Raw genomic sequence first — 24,223 nt, 5'->3', positions numbered from 1 at the left:
TTCTACTCTAAATCTCCCTTCTGCCTTACATGACTTACTATGCTATCAAAAAATAATAATAAAGGATGCTAAAACTTAGCCTAATGACCAAGGAATAATCAAATTGTGTAGCTGCTCCATGTAATTCCTATAATTAACCATGTGTCATTAAAAAGCCTAACTAGAAGCACCTTCAGCAACAACAGAGTCAAACATAAAAAGTTAGTGGAGGGAAACTGTTAGACTAAGACCCACACTCAAGGCCCCTCTCAGTCCTAAAGATTTATTGTGTTGCTTCAAGCCAGTTCAACCTATCTTGCATGGGTTTTTTTTGTCGGGAAAACTGTAGGAGAGAGTACTATGCTTGCTACCTTGAGCTCCAGGAAGAAAGGCAGGAGATATAAATTTAACAAATACATAAAAGTGTGACAAATTAGAATCATTTGTGTGATGGCTCTTAGTCATGATCCACATTTGATCATTCTCATCAAGTCACTGACTCAGATCATTACAACAACAAAGATATGAGAAATAATTTTCTTACTAAGAAACAGTCTGAGTTATTTTTCCTTGCTCAAAAATAGAGGGACAGACCAGGAGATATCTGTTAATTTGTTTGCCTAAGGAAATATAATATGAAATTTCTTATTTAACCTAGTTGGTTTTATATGTATAAGAAATAAAAATTAAGAGATACTAAAATAGAATAAAATAAGAATATTGGGATTGTGAGAAAACATTGACTTTTCATTATCTTGATTCTTACTCACGTGAAAAAAAACTATAGCAAATTTGCACTTTTAACCCTTCTCTGAACATGGAACAGCCTCTTCCATTATTTTAATGGTATGTAAGAATATAGAGATGGTGAATTCAAAATGATCATAGACAATAACCACTTCTATTCAAGAAATAAGGGACAAAAATAAAGCTAAAAATAATACATTTCCATTTTTTTGCAAATTCAAGTTAACTATACTATTGCATAGTACACCTGGTATGTCACCATTTCTGGTTAGTATTGATGAGAATTATGTAGGTTTTAAAAGGACATGTTTTATGTGGCGCTTTATTTATTTGTATCCCACATTTGTTAATTTTACAAATAATTCAAGGCAAAGAACATATCCAATGCACCTTGCTCCTCCTGTTTTCACTGTAATAACAACCCTGTGAGGTGAGTTGGGCTGAGAGCAACTAGCCCAAGGTCACTCAGCTGGCTTTCATGCTTAAAGTGGGACTACAACTTACAGTCTCCTGCTTTCTAGCCACTATACCTATGTTGGCATTCTATAGTAGCTTTCTGATTTGTTTGAATAAGTGTTTTGACATATAAAATTGCATGCAGTCTCTTTGACATTTTTGCCCTAGGTTAGTTTCTTCCAGATAACCTGTATATTATTTTGCTGTGCATTGTAGCTCTGACTCTTCAACAAAACAGCCTTTTTGTTCTCTGGTCCAATAGTAAATACAATGTTCTAGAAACAAGAATTTTTTCATCTTTCCAAACTCATCAAAAAGTATACATGATACTAGACTTGATGGATAGCCAGTTAGAGGAAAAACATGAGAGTTTGTTTTTGTATATGGTAGCAGCAGCAAGACTTTTGAATGTAAAAAGATGGAAAGGCCTACAGATTCTCGCAATAAAAGAATGGATGGTGACATTAATGAAATTGGCCGAAATGGTACAATTAATTACTTTTATTAAAGAAAAGACTTTGTCTAGTTTTGTTTCTACATAGAAATGACTTTTGGACTTTTTGCTTGAAACTGAAAGAAATGCGACATTAATTTTGGGATTTGACAAGTAAAATTGTTTATTATTATTATAGAAATAGGGTATATTATTGGATTTTAGATAAAAAGGTTAATGTATTTTATATTGCAAGTTTATCAAAGAAAGCTGAAAGTTATCTTTTCTTATTTTTTCTACCTTTCCTTATTCTTTGCATCTTTCCGTTCCCTATTTTTTCTCTTTTAAATTCCTTTTCTTCCCAGTTTTCATATTTTATTTCTTATAAAAATTCAATAAAATATACATCAAAAAGGTATATGAAAACTTCATGTAAATTAGGCTGGTCCACACTAATGGATCTAAGTTTAACAACTCAGAAAAAGAAAATTGTGTAATATAAATGTAAATGTATATAAATGCATTAGAATAGCAACAGCAATAGCACTTAGACTTACAGTATATATTGCTTCATAGTGCTTTACAACTCTTTCTAAGAGGTTTGCAGAGTCAGCATATCGTCCCCAACAATCTGGGCTCTCATTTTACCGACTTTGGAAGGATGGAAGCCTGAGTCAACTTTGAGCCAGTGAGGATCGAACCCCGATAACTCACCACAGCCAATTCGCTGTGGCTATCTTGCTATGGCTAACCTATTGTGGGACAATTCGCCATGCCAACTCACCATGGGACAACTCACTGCAGGACAATTTAACAATTCAATTTAATTATTTAAAATAAATAAAAATATCTTAATTTTTGTCATTCACACACCATTTTATCTCTCCTTTTACATCCATTCTTTAATTATTGTATTCCACCACAGAATATCTATTCTTTGATATTAAGGTAACTTTGTCCTGCAGTGAGTTGTCCTGCTGAAAGTTGGCTGTGGCAAGTTGGCCGTGAATTATCATAGACCTCTTTACAGTGGACAGAGTCCTCTTACAATACTGGATTCTAATCATTGAGCCATTGCAGCCCAGTTAAGTTAAAAAACTATTATTTTAGAGCAGGGGTCCCCAACCACCGGGCCGCAGACCGGTACCGGTCCGTGGATCACTTTGTACCGGGCCGCAAAGAAAATAAAAATAAAAAATAAAATAAAAATGGCGGCTTTCTTCGCCTTCGGTGAATGCTGCTGGGATCAGGGATCAAGGACACAAATGAAAGAAGGGGAGGGAGGAAGCAACCGAAGCCTGTCCTACTCTCTGGCTCAGTGGCTTCGGTTTCCTCCCGCCTCGTTCCTCTCTCAGTCGCTCTCTCGCTCCTCCACCAGCCCAGGAAGAAACTGCTTCAAAGAAGCCGGCAGGGTGGCTTTTCCTGTCGACGCAGCTCCTGTGAAGCGCCCGTTCACCCCCACCCTGCCGCCCGCGGTTCAATCCAGTGCTCCATTCTGCCTGCCTGCCTGCCTTCGTTTCTGGTTGTTTCGGAGCAGCTTCGGCTGAGAATAATAACTATTTGCCTCTTTTACTCAGCCGAAGCTGCTCCGAAACAACCAGAAACGGAGGCAGGCAGGCAGGCAGGCAGGCAGAATGGAGCACTGGATTGAACTGCGGGCGGCGGGGTGGGGGTGAACGGGCGCTTCGCAGGAGTTGCGGCGACAGGAAAAGCCACCCTGCCGGCTTCTTTGAAGCAGTTTCTTCCTGGGCTGGTGGAGGAGCGAGAGAGCGACTGAGAGAGGAACGAGGCAGACACCTGAGGGATGAGGCTGAGGGAGGGAGGGAGACACCTGAGGGATGGGGCTGAGGAAGGCAGGGCCAAGAGGCGGGGCTTCTCAGCCGTCCTGCAGGGACTTGTCCTGAGCCGCGGAGACAGCCATGGGCCGCCGCCGCCCAGTGCTCAGTTTTGAAGGCGCTCCTCAGCCCGGCGCAGTTCCTGAATTTGCAGCTGAAACCCTCCGTTTTAAATGTCCCAATAGAAGAGAATATCTGTCGCTCAGGGTTGCAATGAGGAGGCATTGGCGCTCCCTGAACTTGGTGGTTTGCTGGCAGACGTTTTATTACCCGACTAGGTAACAACATCAGATGTTACCTAGTCAGGTAATGAAACATCTGCAAGCAAACCACCAAACTCGGACTCCTCCCCGGTCCTTGAAAAAGTGTTTCTGCGTGAAACTGGTCCCTGGTACAAAAAAGGTTGGGGACCACTGTTTTAGAGGACAATGTCACAATAAAAAGCTGATTCTGAGTTGGGAAATTTGCAATGAAGTTGAATTTGGATCTTATAAGCAGTTTTGAAAGTAATTGTTTAATGGGCACAAAAAATCAGCAGGAAAACATGGAATAACAGATGCAATACAGATAAAAATTATATGAATGCAAATTAGATATTTTGAGTATTCCAACAATTATATATAAACATTACTTCATTTTTTCTTTGTGTCAATAATATGTCAATGAGAATACAAAAAAAGTTGATAAATAATAAAGTTACATTATTATAGCTAACAGTTCTGCCCAATTTGTAACATGCTTTCTTCCCATTTTTTAAATCTACGATTAAAATGAATCAAGTTGTTTTGTTTTTTGCAGTCCACATTTCAGGAAGGTTATTTTTTGATGAAGTGATTTTTTGGAAGGTATTTTTAAATTTCTAGTTTTCAGGTTTTAAGTCAGTTTAGGATAAGCAAATAAGGTATTCAGGAGATATGTATCTCATCATTACATTCTCACCCATCATAGGCTCCACTGACTATCCTCTTGCTATCGAAGCGAATGCACCTCACCAGTTCCTCATGGCCTTCCAGGACTCGCAAACAGGCCCCACATTCAATGTCCCATAACCTGTTGGAACACAAGAGAAACAACCACTATATTTTAAAAACTCTATAACTGAATGACAAATTGCAAATTGAACCTACTTAATAAACACTTCAGTGAGAGAACTTGAATATATCTAAATTTCTATTTTGTATCCAGAAAATATCAATGTTTGCTGCGAAAGCTAATTTCTTTCATATCTAGCAATTTTAGAAACAGCTGACATGATTTAAAGTCACTATTGGAGTTGCTATTAAGACTAAATGACTGACAATACATAATTGAATCCAGATAAATTGGCTAATAGTAGTCCATATAAACTTGTGATGACATTTTCATATTAGACAATAGTATATTTTTTGCTTTAAACTGAGTTTGTTAGTGGAAAGAAACTGAAATGGGAGTTTTCTCTATAGTTACATCTACAATGACTAGTCTTTCTTGAAATATTCTATTGTCAACCTGGGTAAACTTTTCAGTTACTGCCAAATTGCATTGCATGTGATGATCATGTTTGGAGCTTCTTCACAAGTGTTTGAAATTGCATCTGTTATTTTATAAGTGAAATTGGAAGAAAGTAATATATTACATCAATTGCAATGGCAGATTCATAATAAAGTGAAGGTATAAAGTTCTTATGAACATGAGTATAGTGCACTTAGAATGCTTATAGTTCAGTAGTTACTATAAAACAACTAAAAATTGACTTGTTACTCATATGAAACTGGCATAACAAAATCTATAATTAGATAGTGCATACCAGTTATTTAAAAGAGAATACTAAAATTAGGGATCTGTAATTCAAGTCTATAGGACTGTTGCCCTAGGGAGCAGGTGCTATTGTACATTTTATGACCTATGGATAAAAAGACAGTTGTTATACATTTTATGATCCATGGAGTAAATTGCTATATAACTGACTGAACTAAAAGTATCTTTTTGTGAATAGTTCATTTTTACTTCATTTCTATGCTCTGAAAGTCCTTTGGAATGCAGCTTTTAAGGTTTGTAAGGTATTGGTGGGAATGTTAAGAAGCAAAAAGAATAACTGAAAGAAACTTAATTATGTAAGAGCGATATTCAGGAGATTTTTAAGCAGATGGAGTTCAGTTTTATCAGTTGAGCCTATGGCAGAGCCATCTTTTTCTTTAGTAGTCTCTCTCCCTATAAAATAGGTTTTAACGTTGTGGAAAAATGATCAGGATATTTTTTCTGACTACAGGGCCATTTTTGCCAAAAACGCATATAGGGAAACAGTTATCATATCTACTTCAACTATTCTAAATGAAACATATAAAGATAGTTTGTGATGCTAGCCAAATTTAGTGCAGTGACATAAATTCTACTAGAGTGATTATGATTTTATTAATAGCTCATGTTTGGCCCATTACCCTGCTCTTTCAAGCTAACTGAACAGGAACTGCAGTATTAAATAACAGTGTCTAGCCATTCCTTCCTCACATTTGGCTATGGTCACTGAATTCTAGACAACTAAATTTCATTCTGCTTTTGAGATTTCAGTGTCAATTCTGTTTAAAAAAAAACCCTCTAGTACTTATTAAAGAAGTGTGAGGAAGTAATACAGAATACTGAAATTATACTCAAAAGGTTTACAACCCACTCTGCAAACAAATGTTTGAATATTAACTCTAAGAAGCATATAGGTCAACTATGTATTCAACCTGAATTCTGTTGAGATACAACTGCCAACTGCAGCAAAATTCCAGCACAAGATTTTTATTCCATGTAAGCAGAAAAATAATTGTATTCCTCTTTAAATTTATTACCATATTGACATTTATATTAGTTTATTTTACTGTATGTGGAACCCTCTAGTTGCTTTTCCAAGGTCCACAATATTTAACTGTTTCTTGGTTGGGTTACTACTAGTGTTTGTTTGTTTTTTCCAAATTTTATATTTTCAGGTTTATCTTGTTTGATTCTTTTTCCTAAATAAAAATGATAGGCAAAATCTACTGTTACACTTCCAAGATCGTAGCATCAAACAAACCTATTTCACCATATCTGTGACATTAATTACACAGGATTACAAAAATAGAAAAAGGATGAGCCTAATGATAAGAGTTATTAACAATGCTTATAATTCAATGAAATTTTCAGCTTTAGACTGCTAGCAGTAACTTTTAAAAATTGACCTTAAATATTAGTTCGAAGCGAGCTTGAAATCATGTTAATTATGGCTAGTGTAGAAGCTCTATGGCATGCCAACACAGGAAAGCACTTTTGTCTATGAAACATGACAAGGATTAGGATATTGTCATTGGTGGAAGGAAGAATACCTAAAGAGAAGAATGTTTTCCAATAATACTATCATGGTTTACATCACAAGAAAGACTGGGTTGGGGAAAACTTGCACCTTGAGAGAGGCAGTTCACTTAAAATATTAAGATAGTTTTTAAATAAGTAAATTGGTAAATTAAATTAGTAAATTGGATTGTATAGGAAGACACTGCAAAATTCACTTATGCTCTTCCCTATTCACAATCATTTCCAAGCAGTAGATTTTGCCTATTATTTGCCACCCTATCAAATACCATATCAAATATTATCTGAGCAACATCTCAAAACTGTAATATTTGTGGCATGGAATGGACTGATGCTTGGATTATTTCCAGAGCAAGTGGACTTTCTGAATCCAGGCAACTTGTTTCAAAAGGGGCTCAAGGCCAAGAGCTAGGAGAAAAAAAATAATTAGTTGGATTTAAGAACTGTATTTAAACCTCTTAGTGCAAATCCAACTTTTTTCATGCATAGCACTAAATCATTAAATGCAATCTCATATTAATGAGTGTAGCAAATGTGCCAGACACAGACAGAGTGGGAGAATATGAGTGTTCCAAACAACAAGTTTTCATACAAATAATGCGTAGCAGTAACCTAAAGTTTCCATTCATTTCTAAAATAAGATATGATGAATACAGAAAGAACCCTCATGCACATACATAGAAACTTTATGTCAAAGTAGATTTCAGTTGGGCAAAGTTGCTATTTAGATATATCACTGTTATGTGCAGGTCTGTTTGCCATGACCCTGCCCCCACCAAAAAAAGGCAGCACTAGTCAGTGCTACTCCTATGCTTCGTACCTAATTGTATTATCAGATGAACCACTGACAACTAGTCTATCTCTATATTGTAGACATGCAATGCCACGCTTGTGGCCATTTAAGGTACGAACGAACTCACAGGTACTTGTGTTCCACACCTATAAAAGAAACATAAAGAAGAAAAATGATCATTTGAAAATATTACATATATAACAGGTATGAGAAAGATTTATAGTGATAATAGAAGCAGAGTGATGAAGTTGTTAGTGTTGGACTGGGATTGAGTGTAGCAAGTGGTGGTGCAGTGGTTAGAATACAGTATTGCAGGCTAACTCACTACTCACTCCAGGAGTTCGATTCTGAGCGACTCAAGGTTGATTGAGCCTTCCATCTTTCTGAGGTCAGTAAAATGAGAACCCAGATTGTTGGGAGCAATATGCTGACTCTGTAAACCGCTCAGAGAGGGTTATAAAGCTCTATTAAATGGTATATAAGCCTAATGATATTGCCATTGCTATTAAGGAGAGTGCAACAAATTGTGATTTAGTTTATGGAATGACTTTAGGACAGTGACATATTCTTTCAAATCTTACCTATTCACTGTGTTCCTTAGTTAAAGGTAGAATATAAATAAAATAAATACAATAAATTAATACATATTCAAAATCATATTGATTTCAAGGTTTTGCACCTTTATAGTTCTATCTCCTGAGGCTGACACGATGTATTTGTCATCAAAGTCTACCACATTGACGGCTGCTCTGTGTCCAACCAGAACTCTTCGTAAAGTAATGTCTGTTGGGGAGGCCATGTCCCAAACAGCAATGGAACGATCTTTAGAACATGTCACCATCATCCCATTATGAAAGCGCAGGTGCAGTACTGCTTCACAATGATGGATCAGGGTGTTGAGCATCTCACCAGTATTTACATCCCATACTCTGGAGTTCATGACAAAAAAGAAGATGGAAAAAAGAAGGTAATGAGTTTCTTATAGTAATTATAAATTTTCTATCATTACATGAAGTATCAACAGATGTCCTGAGAAAATGTGTTACATGTCAGCCTATAAGCTTACTTTGAGAGGAATGATTTAAGTAGCATGTGTGAAATTTTAAAAAAATACATTCTTTATCTGAGTAATTTTGTGAAATAGGACATTCTTGTGTCCATTTTAAAAACATAATCATAAATAACAAAAGACCAGTGTCTAGTCAACACTGTATTGTGAACATTTGACTGAGCTCATGTTTAAATCAAATTTAATTTTCTATTAATCATTTGGGATAGCTACAGAGACCACCAAATTCAAAATAACCCCACAGTACTGTTAATACTGTACTGACTGAACAGGGCAAATGAAAACATTTTTAATTAAATGGTTTGATATATTAGTGTTTCAAGAACTCCTGTCTTTAGAACAAATGGTGAGTTGCTGTGCTTTTGGGAATTATGCTGCATCTCAATGCTTCTCTAGAAGTTGTTTTACTAGAGCTTTTATCTTAATTTTAAAAATTATTGTAGAAAAGAATACAGACAACATAAATAGATGAAAAGGATCTTCTGTACTTAGTGATCTAAACTCTAAGCATCTTATTTTGGCTCTTTTTGCCTACATCTCTCTCTCTCTCTTTAAATTCATTGCGTTTCCAAAGTGGATAGTTTAACAATATACAGAAATTTACACAGGAGGAAGGGCAGACAATAGATGCAGAATGCCAGTGAGTCAAACAGGCTTTCTTCTATTTTCTAAATTATTGGCCATAGAACAATTCTAGAAACTTTAAGTGGATGGTTAAAATTGCATTTAAAAATTGAATTAATACTTTTAATTCAAAATATATTTAAAAATATAAGTACCTAAAATATAGCATATTTTCAAGCATGTATATAAGCAAAATTTATTAATTCAGGTAATATGTAGATATTTTCTCAATGATAGTTATATTTATATGCATACACAGTGCATATGCATTGTTAAGTCTGAAACCTAGGATTTAAGCTTCTCATTTTCCAAATTATTTTAATAAAAGCATGTGGCACCTCTTTCACCTTTATAAATGCCTTCTATCTTTTTTGTTTCAGAATGAAGTTTGACTTGAAGAATCACCAGTTCAGCATAGGAATTGTACAGTATTCATAATCATAAGCCAAGTAGTCTGACAATTCAAACTTCACTTTAGACATGAAAGTTACAAAGAACTCTTTTCTCAGCCATATTGCTCCCACTCATGCCTCTCATCATATACAATACTAACACTATTGTGAAATGAACACACATGATTCTATTTTTACAAACACATGAAACTTCTTAGATTCACTCATGCATGACAATTTCTTGCTTTGATTAAACTCATGTATAAAGTAGTTCTTGACTTGCAGTGGTGATTGGGACCAAAATTTCCATTCCTAATCCATGTGGTCATACAGCACGACTGCACTCTTTGCAATGACAAACTCCGTGGTGCAAGTTGCATTGTTAGATAAGACAATTTCATGCTGGCTTCTCACAAACAAGACAGTGGGGAAGTCAGCAGGAAGTTTGAAGCAAGTGGAAGGCAAGTGACTACTGCTAAGTGGGGGAGGGATGAAAGAGGGTGTGTGAGGCTGTGAGGCAGATATGGTAAGGCTTTGGGAGTATGTGAGAGGTATAGTATGGTTCAGGGTGGCACATAGGTTTTTGTGAAGGGTTGGGGAGGACGCGTGTGTTGTGGCCTGCTAGCAGCCAGCGGAGTTGGCAGCAGACTCTGACAGTGAGGAGGTTGGGGAGGAACATGGGCCAGTCCTGGAGTCTGGGGAAGGCTCTGACGAGTACCCTGCATTGGAGGCAGAGATGGGGCCAGGTCCACCTGACAGTTATCAGCTGTTGTCAGAGATCAGTGGGGCAGAACAACAGCTGGAGCTTGTTCCCAGTGTGTCAATGTGCAGAGCTGCCAGTAAAAGGGAACAGTTAAGGAACAAGGGTCGACAGTGAATGGACTCTCCCAAAGGGAATAAAGGGGAGCGAAAAGGGAGTGGTGTTTGCAGGAGATAATTAGTTCAATTCATTAGGGTGAAGATATCTGTTCCTGACTTCTTGCCAAGTAATTGTTGTGACAACGTGGCATTTGAAAAATATTGGCCTGGCAACTCTCCAAGCTTGATAAAGGTCTGTAGTTGTGAAATCTCCTGAAAGACTGTTTGCCGGGACATTGCTGGAGAGGAATTCCCTTTAACCTAAATAAAAGGGGTTTTATCAGGACGAGGAGTCTGTTTCATGATCTTGGGAAGCCTAGGTCAGAACAGCATGAGGGTGCGTGAGTGGCTGGCACTGCATAAGTGCAGAGGGGCTGGGGAAGGTTGTGCAGATGGGGAGATTTATCCCAGTGACTTGCAACCTTCCCTGACAGCTGTAGGGATGAGGGATGAAATTGTGATCACGTGATTGCAGGACACTGCAACCAGTTGTAAGTACGAATCAGAATCAAGCACCGGATTACGATCACCTGATTGTGGAACTGTTGGAATGGACCACCAAGAACCAACTGTTAACCACCATTCATTCAGCATTTTGTAACTATAAACAACTGCTGAATGGTCGCAAATCAAGGACTACCTCTAAGATTACCACAATGCATTATAAATATAAAATATAAAAGGATGCCTATGTATAATACTTGAAAACATTAACACAATTCATTAAATCCAGGTAAGATCATATTATGTAAGTACCTCAAAAGTTGCACTGGGAACCAGTTTTCTGATCATAACTATGCTTGCCTTAAAACCACAGGTGGTACAAGATTTAGGTATCTTACAGACCACCTACTCTTTTATGGAAGTCCACTGGGTGTGCTTTTCTTTTTGGAGATCAGAAACTACTAGGGACAACATTTTCTCAGAGTTAAATGTCTAGAGGATACAGCATGTCTCCAACCAAGCTTTATTCACAATGCACCTACTGTGAACATTTTTAAAGCATCAGTTACACACTTTTGTGGCACACCAAAATTTTTAGTGGCACTTAGCTGGTGGAACCAATATAATAATTAATGTTTGAATTGAACCAGGGAGAACCAAGACCCCAAGACTCCATTTGGCCATGACATTCAGTGGATGGCTTTGAATCTCAGCCCAATGTACCTCAGGGGACTGCTATTGTTGGGATAATTAGTACAAAGTGATAGAAATGCAAATAATAATACTAATAATTCTTATACCTTCTTTGATCTGTTTTGTTTGTTAGCAGCAGACTATATTGATAAGTTGTTTTAAAAATGTTCACTCTAATCACAATGATGTAAGTTGGCATGGTGGCTTAAATTTGGTTTGAAAGACAGAATAAATATATTTTTAAATAAATAGTTAGCTACCTGACAGTGGAATCTGATGATCCAGTGATGATTACTCGCTCATCATACTGGAGACAAAGGACTGATCCGGTGTGTCCAGTCAGAATTCTCTTGCATTCTAGGGTATTTTTGTCCCAGATCTAGAAAAACAAGAGAATACTAAGATTTTATCACAAAGTAACAGGCTACACTGCTATATCGTCTCTTCTGTTTCCTACAACACAGCATTTTCTTTACTAAGGCAAACAGAACTTCTTTAAGTAGCACACGACGCACTTTGTATTCCACAGACATTTTGGAGCAATATAAACTATCCTTAATATCTCTGTTTTTAATATGAACATCGTATTTACTCTTCTCATTAGGGAACAGAAAGACTTTAATTACTGAAGGACCAATAATATGGTTAGCCATGAATATAGCACAAGAAAATGAAACTGATATTATAGATGTAACCTGCCTATTTGAAACTGATAAAGGAAAATCAATATATTTTAAGTCAAACTCAGCTGAGATAGGATATAAAAAAGCAGCTAGTTTTTCTCATGCATTGCCTCTTCCAAATGAAGTTACACTTCATGTTCTTTTGGAGAATAGGTCAATTCCATTATTAAGCTGGCATTCTCTTGCAGAATAGATTTTGTATTCAATTATTGCATGCCGGGGGCGGGGGGGACTCTCACCTTGATCGTATTGTCTCGTAGACCACTCACTATCTTCTGATCATCATACTGTAAACAGTAAACACCTTTGCTAGTTTCACTCCTGCAGTGGATTCTTTGTAAGCTGTGCCTTCCACAACGCCAGTTTGATTCTATCGTCTGGGGAAGCGAGAAAAACAAATTAAAAATGTGGAACAAATATCATAGAAATTTTACATTGCTGCACTCATGGGACAAGAGAAGTGGCTCTCATTAGATACTCCCAAATGTGCAAGAAGGACAGTCTGTTTCCTGTCCCAATCTTTAGCTTTCACAATGTATTAAATCCTGTTAAAATTTCACTGTCATTTCTAAAAATCAAAAGCATCAGCTATTTAGAATATAGTACTGTTAATATAGGGTATGCTGACTTTTACATTATTTTAAGATCCAGGTCCTTCCTCAATATCTGTAGTCTTTAAAAAAATGTAGAATATGAATGAAATAATATAAGATATTTGACAATTCTCTTATATTTTCCATTTTTTATTTACAATAAGCATGGAAGAATTATAACAGATAACAGATAATCAGAGTTGGAAGGGACCTTGTAGGTCATCTAGTTCAACCCCCCCACCCAAGCGGGAGATTATTAAAGTATATATCATTTATGTAATTTTATTCATAATTATGAGTTTGTTCTGGTTTTATATTTTTAATTTTCACTCCAATTCTAAATTAACTTCTTAATACTAAAGATGGAGTTGCATGCTGGTGATCCCAGCACAAAAAGTGGACAGAGCTAAGGTAAACTATTATTGTGATTATTTTCAAGTTTTAGTAATTTGCCATACTGACATAATAAAAACAAAATTTTCAAACATTTAAAGAGGCTTTGAGAGTTGTACTTATTTACTTAACATTTATCCAGTTTAACTCTGAGAATGCCTGGACAAAGGTTATCTGTCCAAGTTATCTTCTTGTGATCTGGCCATTCAGAATGGGACAACTCACCATGGCCATCTCACCGTGGGTGATCCAGTGCGGCCATCTCGCTGCAGCCATCTTGTCGTGGCCAACTCGCTGTGAGACAATTCCATGCTGGATAACTCAGTGTGATAAATGTTATTCACCATTGTTTCTTCTACAATATTTCCATTGACAAAAATGGAAACAATGCAGAAAAACGGTGGTAGATAACATTTATTGCATTGAGTTATCCTGTGTGGATTGTCCCATGGCGAGTTGGCTGACACAAGATGAGTTGGCCATGGTGAGTTGTTCTAGACCCTGGCCATTAGTGATCCCTCTACCAAACCACCTAGTTTTAATTTGCCTCACTCTGGACAAAACAGAATTAGATATGACACAAGAAGTACCTCCGGCCTCCATCAATGGGGGTGGGAAGATTCCCCTCAGTGCGACTGTGGTGCTGATATGCAAACTATTAAACACATCGTGCAAAATTGCCCATTATGTGCATACTCTGGTTCTTTAGATTTGCATGAAGTAATGCCAGAAAAAAATAGCTGAACTAGGTAACCTGTTATGAGGCCACTATCATATCTCTGTAGAAATTTTGTACATAATTACATGGATTTTGTGTACATGTTTACTTCTTTTTGTCAAATTTTCATCTGGTGCAAAACAAAAAGTTGCACCTAAAATGTTGAGGGGCCACTGAATGCGTACTTCTGCACTAAAGTATTTGAACCCCCTGCAGTGAATAGAGATACTAACTATAAATTGATTTAGCCTACAAGGTATATAAGTGGTTCAAAAGAAAATTAATGCATATTTATGTGAAGTAGACATGTGATCTTTAGGAAAATGTATAGGCTATATATTCCTTTTTAATTCAATGCAAACGCATGTCACATTTGGTAGGATCTAGGAAAGTAATAGATGAAGCAATCCAAATAAAAGTTCTATAACCCAGTCACATCCTTTATGTGTTTTCTCTGACTCTTACCTCTATATCTTGAATAATTTTGGGATAAAGTGCTCTGTAAAATGAATTTGGTGGTATTATCCCATCAGGTGGTTTGTTTCTAAAAATATATTGTCCCCTTAAAGAAAAGAATGAAATATTATTAATTTCAGTTGTCTAGTTTATTTTTGTACAAGATTGTTTAATATTTCAAACATTTCAACTGCTTGGTAGAGAGAAAGTTTATTATAAAAAAATAGAAAAGTTGATTTATTTTCCCTTTTAATATTGCCTTTTGAAATGGGCAATTGCACAAGGAGGAAGATACCTAAGCATTTTTCTCTGCAGATTATGAATAAAAAATTAGAGGAACTGTTGGAAAAATACCTATAGGTGTCAGTTTTGATAAGGAACACATCTCTGTTAGCTATCATTGGCCAATAGGGGAAACCATTTGTTTTAGTATTAAAACTAGTGTTGTAGGTCATAAATGTTTTAGGAGAAAGTTTCATAATGTTCTTTCCACAGACACTCTGATTTTCTTCAAGGAAACTGGTGAAATAATATGCACTATGGACAGCAACTTCCAAAGGTTAAATTCAGTGATATGCAATGCGTATATAACATATTACATCTCAGCACTTTCCTTTCAAGACTGCCTCAAGACTGAACCATTGAAACTGAGGAACCAGCTCCCACATTATGGCCACAAATGTTTCCTATTTTTAAATAAACAAACAGTACAGGTAATCCTTGATTTACAAGTTCATTTACATTATTGAAAAACTGCACTTACAACTCGTGCCTGAAGTTACAGCCATTGTAGTACTTCTCTGGTCATGGGTTCAAAACTCAGGCATCTGGCAGCCTGCCTGAACTTATGACCACAAAGGTTTTCCAGCTCCTCAATCCACCTATTTTTTCCTATGTCTGCCCTTTGGCTATCCTGCACTCTACCTTGTCGATTGGCAAACGCCCCCAGAAAGCTGAAGCCATCCCAGCCCAGTCCCAGCAGTTGCCCACATCACCTTATACTCTGAGATACCTACTGCCTTGTGCTCTGACTCCACAGCTCACCTTCTCCACTTTTTTTGTTCCCGCTGCTGCTGAGCCATGCTCGGCCTGGCTGCTGGGCCCAGTGTTCAGCTGCAGAAAGAAGGGGGTGAGAAGCCAAAAGCACTCCCTGAGTGGCAATGTGCCAAAAACACCCTTGTAAAAAAAGCTCCTGGAGCAAGGTGCACCAAAATACCCCTCTTTTCTATATTCATAAAAATCATCCCTGGATCAGGGTTAGAAAGTAATCTCTAAGCAGAGGACAGCTAGAAATTGAGAATGCCCCTTACAAGAGAATTGGAAGCCAGAAGCATTTTGGCAGGGCAACACTTTTCTTGTCTGTTGTTCTACTCTGTTTTCCTGACTTCCAATCTTATGGTGGAAGAAGCAGTAGGCTGGAGATGCATATGATGCATGGGACAGCGTAAGTCCTTGCGTGGAGAGCAAGTGAAATGAAATGGGCACTGATATTAAACTCAGCTGATTGAAGGTGTACCAGCCAAGGTGCTTTGAAGTCAGCTCAGTGTCGAAGAACAGAGATCGACTGAAGAATGTGTGCAGGGCAACTATGCCCAAAGGGACATTTTGGCATGCTGAGCCCCAGGAGTTTTTTTTTTGTTTTTTTTTACAAAAGAGTACTTTGGTGTTTTGCCACTCAAAAGATTGCTTTCAGCTTTTTTTCCCCCTCTGTATCTGAAGCCTAGCCCTGCCCAGCAGTCAGACTGGGCCAGGCATACCTTGCCAGCAACAGGAGCAAGAAAATGAAGCTGAGCTGGAATGGTGCAGCACAGGGCAGCAGGGGGCTTGGGAGTGCAGGTTAGTAAGGCTGACCGTTGCTGGGACTACGTTGGTGCCAGGCACAGCTTACTGGAACATAGCAAGCAGCTCCAGAGCCATACTATTCTGAAGCTGCTCTGAAGCTGCTTGCTAAGTCACAAGGCAGAGTGCAGGTTGGCCGAAGGGCAGAGATGAGGAGAGACAGGTGAGTAGGGTGAGTTGGAGGCAGCCTCTTACCTTCCTGAGGCTTGGGGCTGGGAACAACCAGAACCACAATGGTTTTGCCTGGGGTAGGTAGTCACTTAGCCACCACATAATTCATGATTAACAACTGCAATGGGGTTTTTCTGGGACTGCCACTGATGTGGTCACATGATGTCTTACTTTATGACTGCATCAACATATGACATCAATCCCAGTCCCAACTGTGGTTGAGGACTACTATAAAATGAATATATTGCTTCTCATGGAGTTTGCATAATAAATAACTTTAAATAAAATATTAAAACCCTCAAATATGTAAAAAGAAAGAAAGAAAAGGAAATAAACCCCCCCATGTCCTGTAATGTGCTGCTAGAGGGGATTTTTTCCCCCATTTGCAATTCACTGAGAAACACTATTCTGCAATTTTCTCTAGACTGCCTTTAAAAAAATTATTTAGATTGCCTCTATTACCATAGGAACATTTACATGAGAAATCCTAAAATGAGAATGACATCCGGAGAGTACCTTGGCGAGCAGCATATTCTTTACAGTACAGTACTGACTTGAGACCAAGCCCTATAGTAAAAATTATCAGTCAATTCACAATATTACAAATACAATGTACTGGTTCTTCTAGCTACTGGTAAACAGCAAGGCTGCTTCTTCAAACTAATTTGGTTTTGGAATGGATGCGTTTTGAGAGATCAAATTTCTCCAATGGCATAGTTTTAAAAATATTCTCATTTTAAAATTAAGAGGCTACCCAATACTGTACAGAAACAAAGAACTCTACAATGGACATTTTTATGTCTATAAAACTGAGGTGGACACAAATCCATAAGTACAATTCTGACATCTGATGTATGACATCGAAATCTCCACTCTCCCTTTTATAACTGTCTTGTAATAATTCTCAGACCAGTTTATTCCACCTATAAATCTCTTCTTCCTATACCCCTTGAAACTATTAAGAAGCGTCTTTGTATATGAGGTGGTCTGACACATGAAAGACATGCTGTTTAAAAATTACAAGAGTGGTAAAAATTTGAATAAAACAATCCACTGGAAACTTCTAATCTTAAATTTCCCAAAATACATTTTGTAGAATCGCAAGATTTTACTGATGTGAAGAATATTAGTAAACAAAAATGCTGGGATTTCCTGAGAATATATTAGTAAATAAAACATTCAGCTAGGTTACAAAATGATTTATCACCAACACATTTTCTACATATCATATTGGGAATATGTTATTTTACATCTTGGGCTTTTGACAGCTTATTACTATTTTACATTTTCATGCTGTGAAGTAGAAGCTACAGAAGACATGCTACTTGATTATTCCTTTGCAGCTATAATGAATCAGTCTTGTTAAATGTACTAACCAACTGATAAAAATATTAAAAAGATAGACTAAGGAAAGAAACACATCTGGTTTAAAAATCATATAAAGGCAACTATGGACTGTATAGGTAGCTAACGGAGAGAGAGAGAAAAAAAACACAATTTACTGAGAAATTAAATAGAATGAAATAATATGTGACACAGGGGCACTGACCCTGATCAGATTTTAAGCTGTCTGCATTTCTCTAACAAAGAATAACATTTTTCAAACCTCCATTTGTTGTATGTGTGCAGCTCAGCAATCTAAAAATATTTGCTTTGTTATATACCGTAGTAGCAAACATACCTCTTGCTTTAATAGTTGTTTCTTCTAAGGAGAATCAAAGAGGATAGTGATATAGCTTGGGTAAATATTCATTTACAACCCACTTTCTAAGGCTAAAGAAATATTTTTTTTTAATTTCATGCTTGGCACAGAACTTCAGGAAATAAATTTCTAATGTTATCAGAAAAGTATAAGAATCTGTTATTTCTGTTTTTACTGCTTGATGTCTTGTCTGCCTATCATTAAGATCTCCACAAATGGAATTTGATTGAATTCTTAAACTAAACCACATTTCCCTATGCTAAGTTTTGAAGATGTAGATAATGGTGATTGTTATGTCTGCTGTTAAAAATACCACGAAAAAAAGCACTTGCTCCTAAAACTGGGTGCAGAGTTGCATTTTAGAAAATGTAAGAATATTTCACAACCATTATTTTTTTCTTAATCTATTGAATGTCAACATATTAATGATATCAAGGCTTTTAATAGAATTTGCACTTGCAAATTGTGGCAGTATTACTATTATTGTTTAAATCAATAGAAGCTAAAATGCCTTGGCTATCATTTTGCCTTGTTTATGAAATATTTATATCCAAATATCTCACAGAAAACTATGGAGGCCCAATGAATAGAAAATTGTGTATTAAAGGGGTTATCCCAGGAGGGAAGTATCTAATAAAATGTTATTAGTAGAACATCAGATTTGGTCCTGCATATGAAATAGAATATATGATGTATAACATCTGAATTTCAGATGCTAATTGCTTAGCAGTCAGTATCCAGATTTTAGGAGCAAAGATTACATTTCCACATGAAAAGGACTTCTAAATAAACACTTGCTATCCTTTTCGTAACATAAATGTCTATTTCTGTATTCTAGAAACTTGTTTACTCATTATATAGTAATTGGATTTTGATTACTCTTTAGCTATGTGTCACAGACTGATCTTAGTTGTGGGATGGAAGAATATTATACTTGACTGATTTTAATATATACACATCCCACCACTCAAATCCCTAAAAGGTGTTACATCTCTGTGTTACATTGGTTTCAAATGGTGTAATATGAGAATTGTAAAGTGTAATAGACTCAGTTAAATCCTGTGGTGCATTCTTTGCCTTTCTGCCTCTAGGCTAGCAGATGAAATATTTCTGGAGAAAAGTGCTAGTTGAGAAGAAAAAGGTGCAGTTAAAAAAAAGGATGAGCTCTCAGGAGTTTTGACAGAACGGTGCATCTGGTATTAGACAAGTCTGATAAAAAGCTCTCTATGCCATCAATATGGCAATCCACCCTCAGTGCTGAATCCAGATTTTGATGCTTTAAGGGCAGTGAAACCTTTTCTAGAAGAGGCATGCCAGATCCTGCAGATTCTGGATTTTGAAGTGGCCATAAAGGGCCAATAAAATTTCTGTGCTAAGAGAAAATATTTTCCCACCAAATATTTGAGTTCTGGTTCGGAGAGAAACTACTTTAATGAAGCAGCAGCAGCTGAGAGAATGACCACCAGGAAACATAGGACCAATAACCAGAGAATAATGGGAACAGAGATGACTTTTCAGAGTCATCTGAAAAGAAAAACGCTAAAATTACTGCCTATATCAGAAGGAAGCAGTGCAGTGGGGACAGCTGAAGTCCCACCATAGCAATACTAGGACAGTATTGTTAAGAGACAGCACGGACGAACCTCTTATGAGGCAACATGGTAGTAATCTCTTCTGCTTATGAAGAAGTGCTTTTGTTTTACTAAAGTCCTGCATTAATCCCAGCTTGCCTTTACTTGCTGACTAAATTAAGGGTAGCTTTTGGATGAGGGTGAGGGAGAAAGATAAAAAAGAAATGGGGGCCTGAGAAATATTCATGTCAGTAGTCTTTTAAGAAAACCTACTGCCTTAAGTGAGGAGCTAAATAGCTGTACCCTGCCTCCTGAAGAAGGTGATGTGCCTGCTGCCAGTGGTTTCTGGAATGAATTCTAGAATCAAGAGAAAACATATATCCTCAGAAAATAGTAACAGGGAAAATAAGAAACACATAGCAAAAATGAAAGGGTATTCCAATTTTCAGGTAAAAAGATCAAACAATCGCTGGCAACTACTTCCCCTACTGAGCAGATGTATGTTTGATACTCTCACCATCCTCTTCGCTCTGCCAAACCCCTCCACAATGAGTCGGTACGGACCATCCTCTCAATCAATTTCTTCCACAGCATACCATCAGACGTCACCCGGTACCATTCCTTGCATACTAGTTCAACAGAACACAAAGATTTGGCATCCAAATATGATAGAATATTCTCAGCAATGTGATCCAGGCCTCGAGCTGGAAGAAAAGTAAAGGCAGTTAGTGATCCCTGGGGAGCTTACTAGGAGACCATGTTACAAACACATTTTCATCCTCATCCTCTTGTATTAAGAACTGGAATGTCTGGACAGGAAATAGTCTCATGTTAAGTTCAGGCACGAGTAGCTTCCTTTGGGTAAGAAACAGCAAAGCATTTAAGATGATAAAGAATTCAGGAAGTCATTCCAATCTATTTCTATTACTAGAGGGATGTTCTATGGAAGACTTTTCTCACTTGATGCATTCTACAAAATCTTTGTATATTAGAAACATTTCTCATTTTGCTACTACAGCTTTCCTTTTATTCTAACAGTTCAAATTCTACTTCGTGCTAAAATTAAAGGCTTTTGATGCAATGAAGTAGTATCTAGTAAGAATAGTGATGAGACTGTAAAAAGTATATGTCTATCTGTCTGCCACTTATTTAGTTTTAAAAGAAAACACAGACAATTGAACATTGACAATTGTGATGTTCTGCCATTTTGGAGAAATTGGAATATGAGAATTTTGCATATTGCTGATGTTTTATCAAAGAAAATGTAAGCAGATTACAATTACCAGTAATCTAATCATTACAATAAAAATAAATGTTTGGAAGAAACAAGTTTGACAAACCTATACATAAAATCTTTACACTGTGATAACTCTACTATCTAAATCTACAATATACCCTGTAAACAATAGCAAGGGGCTGTCTTTGCCCTCTTTTTCCTATATGTAATATCTGGGCTGAGTTGCCTCTTACTCCTCTACAGCCATTCCTTCTGGGAATCCACTTTCTTACTACATTCCATCACCCAAGGCCTAAATACAATACAAGCAGAGTATATGAATTCTTTATAGAATTAAAAGAATAGGTAGCATTTCTCAAATTTCAAGAAAGTTATCTATGAGACTTGGGTCAAATCTACTGAACATTTCAAATGAGATCAAATGCTTCATTTCCGCTCTTGTTACAACTGACCTAGAGACTGAGACTCATTGATTAGTAGCAATGGTTGAGCATGTAAAGCGACAAATATATTTTGGGATGCTCAAGATCATATGCCTATACTTAAGTAGGCAGATACATAAAAGGCTTCTATCAGATGATTCTTAACCGGATTAAGCAGGATATTATGTATCAAGTGTTTTCTGTTCAGGACAGACAAGCAAAAAAAAACAAAAAACAACAACAACACAAAAAACCCAAACAACCCTCAATAATGACCTTCTCAAGCATCTGAGTAATTTTTATTTCTTTCTGTCATGGTCTCCTCCAGCAAATTCATTAAGTGCAAATTGGGGAAAAGAAAAATTAACATTTAAAAGATAATTCCTTCAAGGCAAGTAAAAGACAACTAAAACAGTTACACTCCAGTATGAAGAAGATAACAAGGTTCACAACATGACAACTGATTTTTGCTAAATAGTATCATGTGAAGGAAAGTATCAATCTGTAGACAGTAAGGATTACTTCTGCTTCCATTAATACTGATTAACATCATTTATTACATTTGTATGTATTTATGTATGTATTTAAATGAATATGCCAACAGGTTAACTGAAAGACAATCGAACTATTGTCACAGGCTCATCAAAGAAAAAATCCAGTGAAGCATAAATGTTATGACAAGTAAGAAGATCCAAAACAACAATGTAAGCCAAAATAATTTAATAATAATTTCTGGCAGAAAATGCACTTCCAAATAAAAATGAGCGGATCTCTTTGTATGCTCCAAGTAGAATACCTGGTAATGCTGTAATGAAGTCCCTCTGCAACATAGGTTTCAAGTATGAATTTATGTGCCCATGTTGATAATGACACATCTGAGAGATGAGATGTTCCACAAATTCTACCTGGTCAGACTCTGACCACTGCTCAAAATACTTGATACAGAGCTCCTTTTCTTTTTCATAACTTGCAGACAGCTTTCTCTGTTTTGGCACAATCATGCTTGAAGTACCATTGGTAAGTTTTGTCTATGGAAGAAATGAACACACACACAAAATTAATTTTAAAGCAGCAATAATCTGTAATTTTTAGAAAACAATATTTTAGGGTACAACCAGTCAGGAGATAGGAAAGCAAATTCATCTAGTCCTTAACATACAGTTTAAACTGCTACCAGAGTCTTACAACATAATCATCTTAATATACAACTGAAATGTCTACCAGATTCTTACTGTATAATTCAATGTACTAATATATTCACATAGTTTTAATAATTCAATTTTACAATAGATGCTTTAAGAGAAACACTGGACTGTATAATACAATACACACACATACACACATACACACAAAAAATTACTTCATGTAAGTCCCCCCCCCCCAATCTTTATTACAGTTATAGGTCAGCATAAGTTACATGATAAAATATAGGAGTACCTCAACAACTAAATATTCTCTTATGTTACTACCTGGTATCTGAGATTAAAACCAGAGGCTTTTCTTGAAGAGGTTTTCTAGCCTTTTGCTGATCAATTCTTGTTTGAAAATATGTCATTTGTTAGTATGTTCCAGAATTTAACTGAATTGTTTAAAATTTTTGAATATGAAATGGCTGTAACTGACAAATCTATGTCCCCATATTTCTTTCACAGACATAGTGGTTTCTCCAAGCAGACTCTTCCAGCAACAATCCCCCATTATATGGTGTCATTCATTGGGTCATTATGAAACAAGGAAAAGGTAGTCTCCATGATTAATGGTTATTTTTCTTTCCCATGTAGCATTATTTACTTCAGCCTTGAGAGATGTGGGGTAGAAGAGTGAGGTTTTGCAAGAGTCTTAAAGAACCTATTCTCCAGTTCGGATGTTTCAATGTTCATTATGAGAATGACTTTTGTTCCAATAAAGTACACTGCTCAAAAAAATAAAGGGAACACTTAAACAACACAATGTAACTCCAAGTCAATCACACTTCTATGAAATCAAACTGTCCACTTAGGTAGCAACACTGATTGACAATCAATTTCACGTGCTGTTGTGCAAATGGAATAGGCAACAGGTGGAAAGCATAGGCAGTTAGCAAGACATCCCCAATAAAGGAGTGGTTCTGCAGGTGGTGACCACAGACCACTTCTCAGTTCCTATGCTTTCTGGCTGATGGTTTGGTCACGTTTGAATGCTGGCGGTGCTTTCACTCTAGTGGTAGCATGAGACGGAGTCTACAACCCACACAAGTGGCTCAGGTAGTGCAGCTCATCCAGGATGGCACATCAATACCAGCTGTGGCAAGAAGGTTTGCTGTGTCTGTCAGCGTAGTGTCCAGAGCATGGAGGCACTACCAGGAGACAGGCCAGTACATCAGGAGACGTGGAGGAGGCCGTAGGAGGGCAACAACCCAGCATCAGGACCGCTACCTCTGCCTTTGTGCAAGGAGGGACAGGAGGAACACTGCCAGAGTCCTGCAAAATGACCTCCAGCGGGCCACAAATGTGCATGTGGCTGCTCAAACGGTCAGAAACAGACTCCATGAGGGTGGAAAATGAGGGCCCGACGTCCACCGGTGGGGGTTGTGCTGACAGCCCAACACCGTGCAGGACGTTTGGCATTTGCCAGAGAACACCAAGGTTGGCAAATTCGCCACTGGCGCCCTGTGCTCTTCACAGATGAAAGCAGGTTCACAGTGAGCACATCTGACAGACATGACAGGGTCTGGAGATGCCGTGGAGAACGTTCTGCTGCCTGCAACATCCTCCAGCTTGACCAGTTTGGCAGTGGGTCAGTAATGGTGTGGGTTGGCATTTCT

The 24,223-nt window shown here is 37.2% G+C and overlaps 1 protein-coding gene across 27 annotated transcripts in view; it reads right to left on the bottom strand.

Annotated features, from left to right (window-relative positions):
• The window catches only part of BTRC (beta-transducin repeat containing E3 ubiquitin protein ligase), a 184,952-nt gene that overhangs the window by 14,523 nt on the left and 146,206 nt on the right, over positions 1 to 24,223 (bottom strand). For all 27 annotated transcript variants that reach the window (XR_015749422.1, XM_087964647.1, XM_087964648.1 and 24 more), the window contains 8 exons: positions 22,217 to 22,448; positions 20,279 to 20,465; positions 14,488 to 14,584; positions 12,558 to 12,695; positions 11,896 to 12,014; positions 8,235 to 8,484; positions 7,583 to 7,701; positions 4,390 to 4,500 (listed from right to left, as the gene is read on the bottom strand). Coding sequence is in view for 26 of the 27 variants with exons in the window: in XM_087964647.1 (XP_087820773.1) it covers positions 4,390 to 4,500; positions 7,583 to 7,701; positions 8,235 to 8,484; positions 11,896 to 12,014; positions 12,558 to 12,695; positions 14,488 to 14,584; positions 20,279 to 20,465; positions 22,217 to 22,448 (1,253 nt within the window). In the remaining variant the exon portion in view is untranslated. The remainder of the gene's footprint in view (positions 1 to 4,389; positions 4,501 to 7,582; positions 7,702 to 8,234; positions 8,485 to 11,895; positions 12,015 to 12,557; positions 12,696 to 14,487; positions 14,585 to 20,278; positions 20,466 to 22,216; positions 22,449 to 24,223) is intronic.

The sequence above is a fragment of the Notechis scutatus genome, chromosome 4, assembly GCF_049901735.1.
Source record: "Notechis scutatus isolate UNSWTSFEM ecotype Mainland chromosome 4, rNotScu1.2, whole genome shotgun sequence".
Classification (NCBI taxonomy): Eukaryota; Metazoa; Chordata; class Lepidosauria; order Squamata; family Elapidae; genus Notechis; species Notechis scutatus.
The sequence above is the reverse complement of the archived record's forward strand: the minus strand, read 5'-3'. Positions and strand labels throughout refer to the sequence as shown.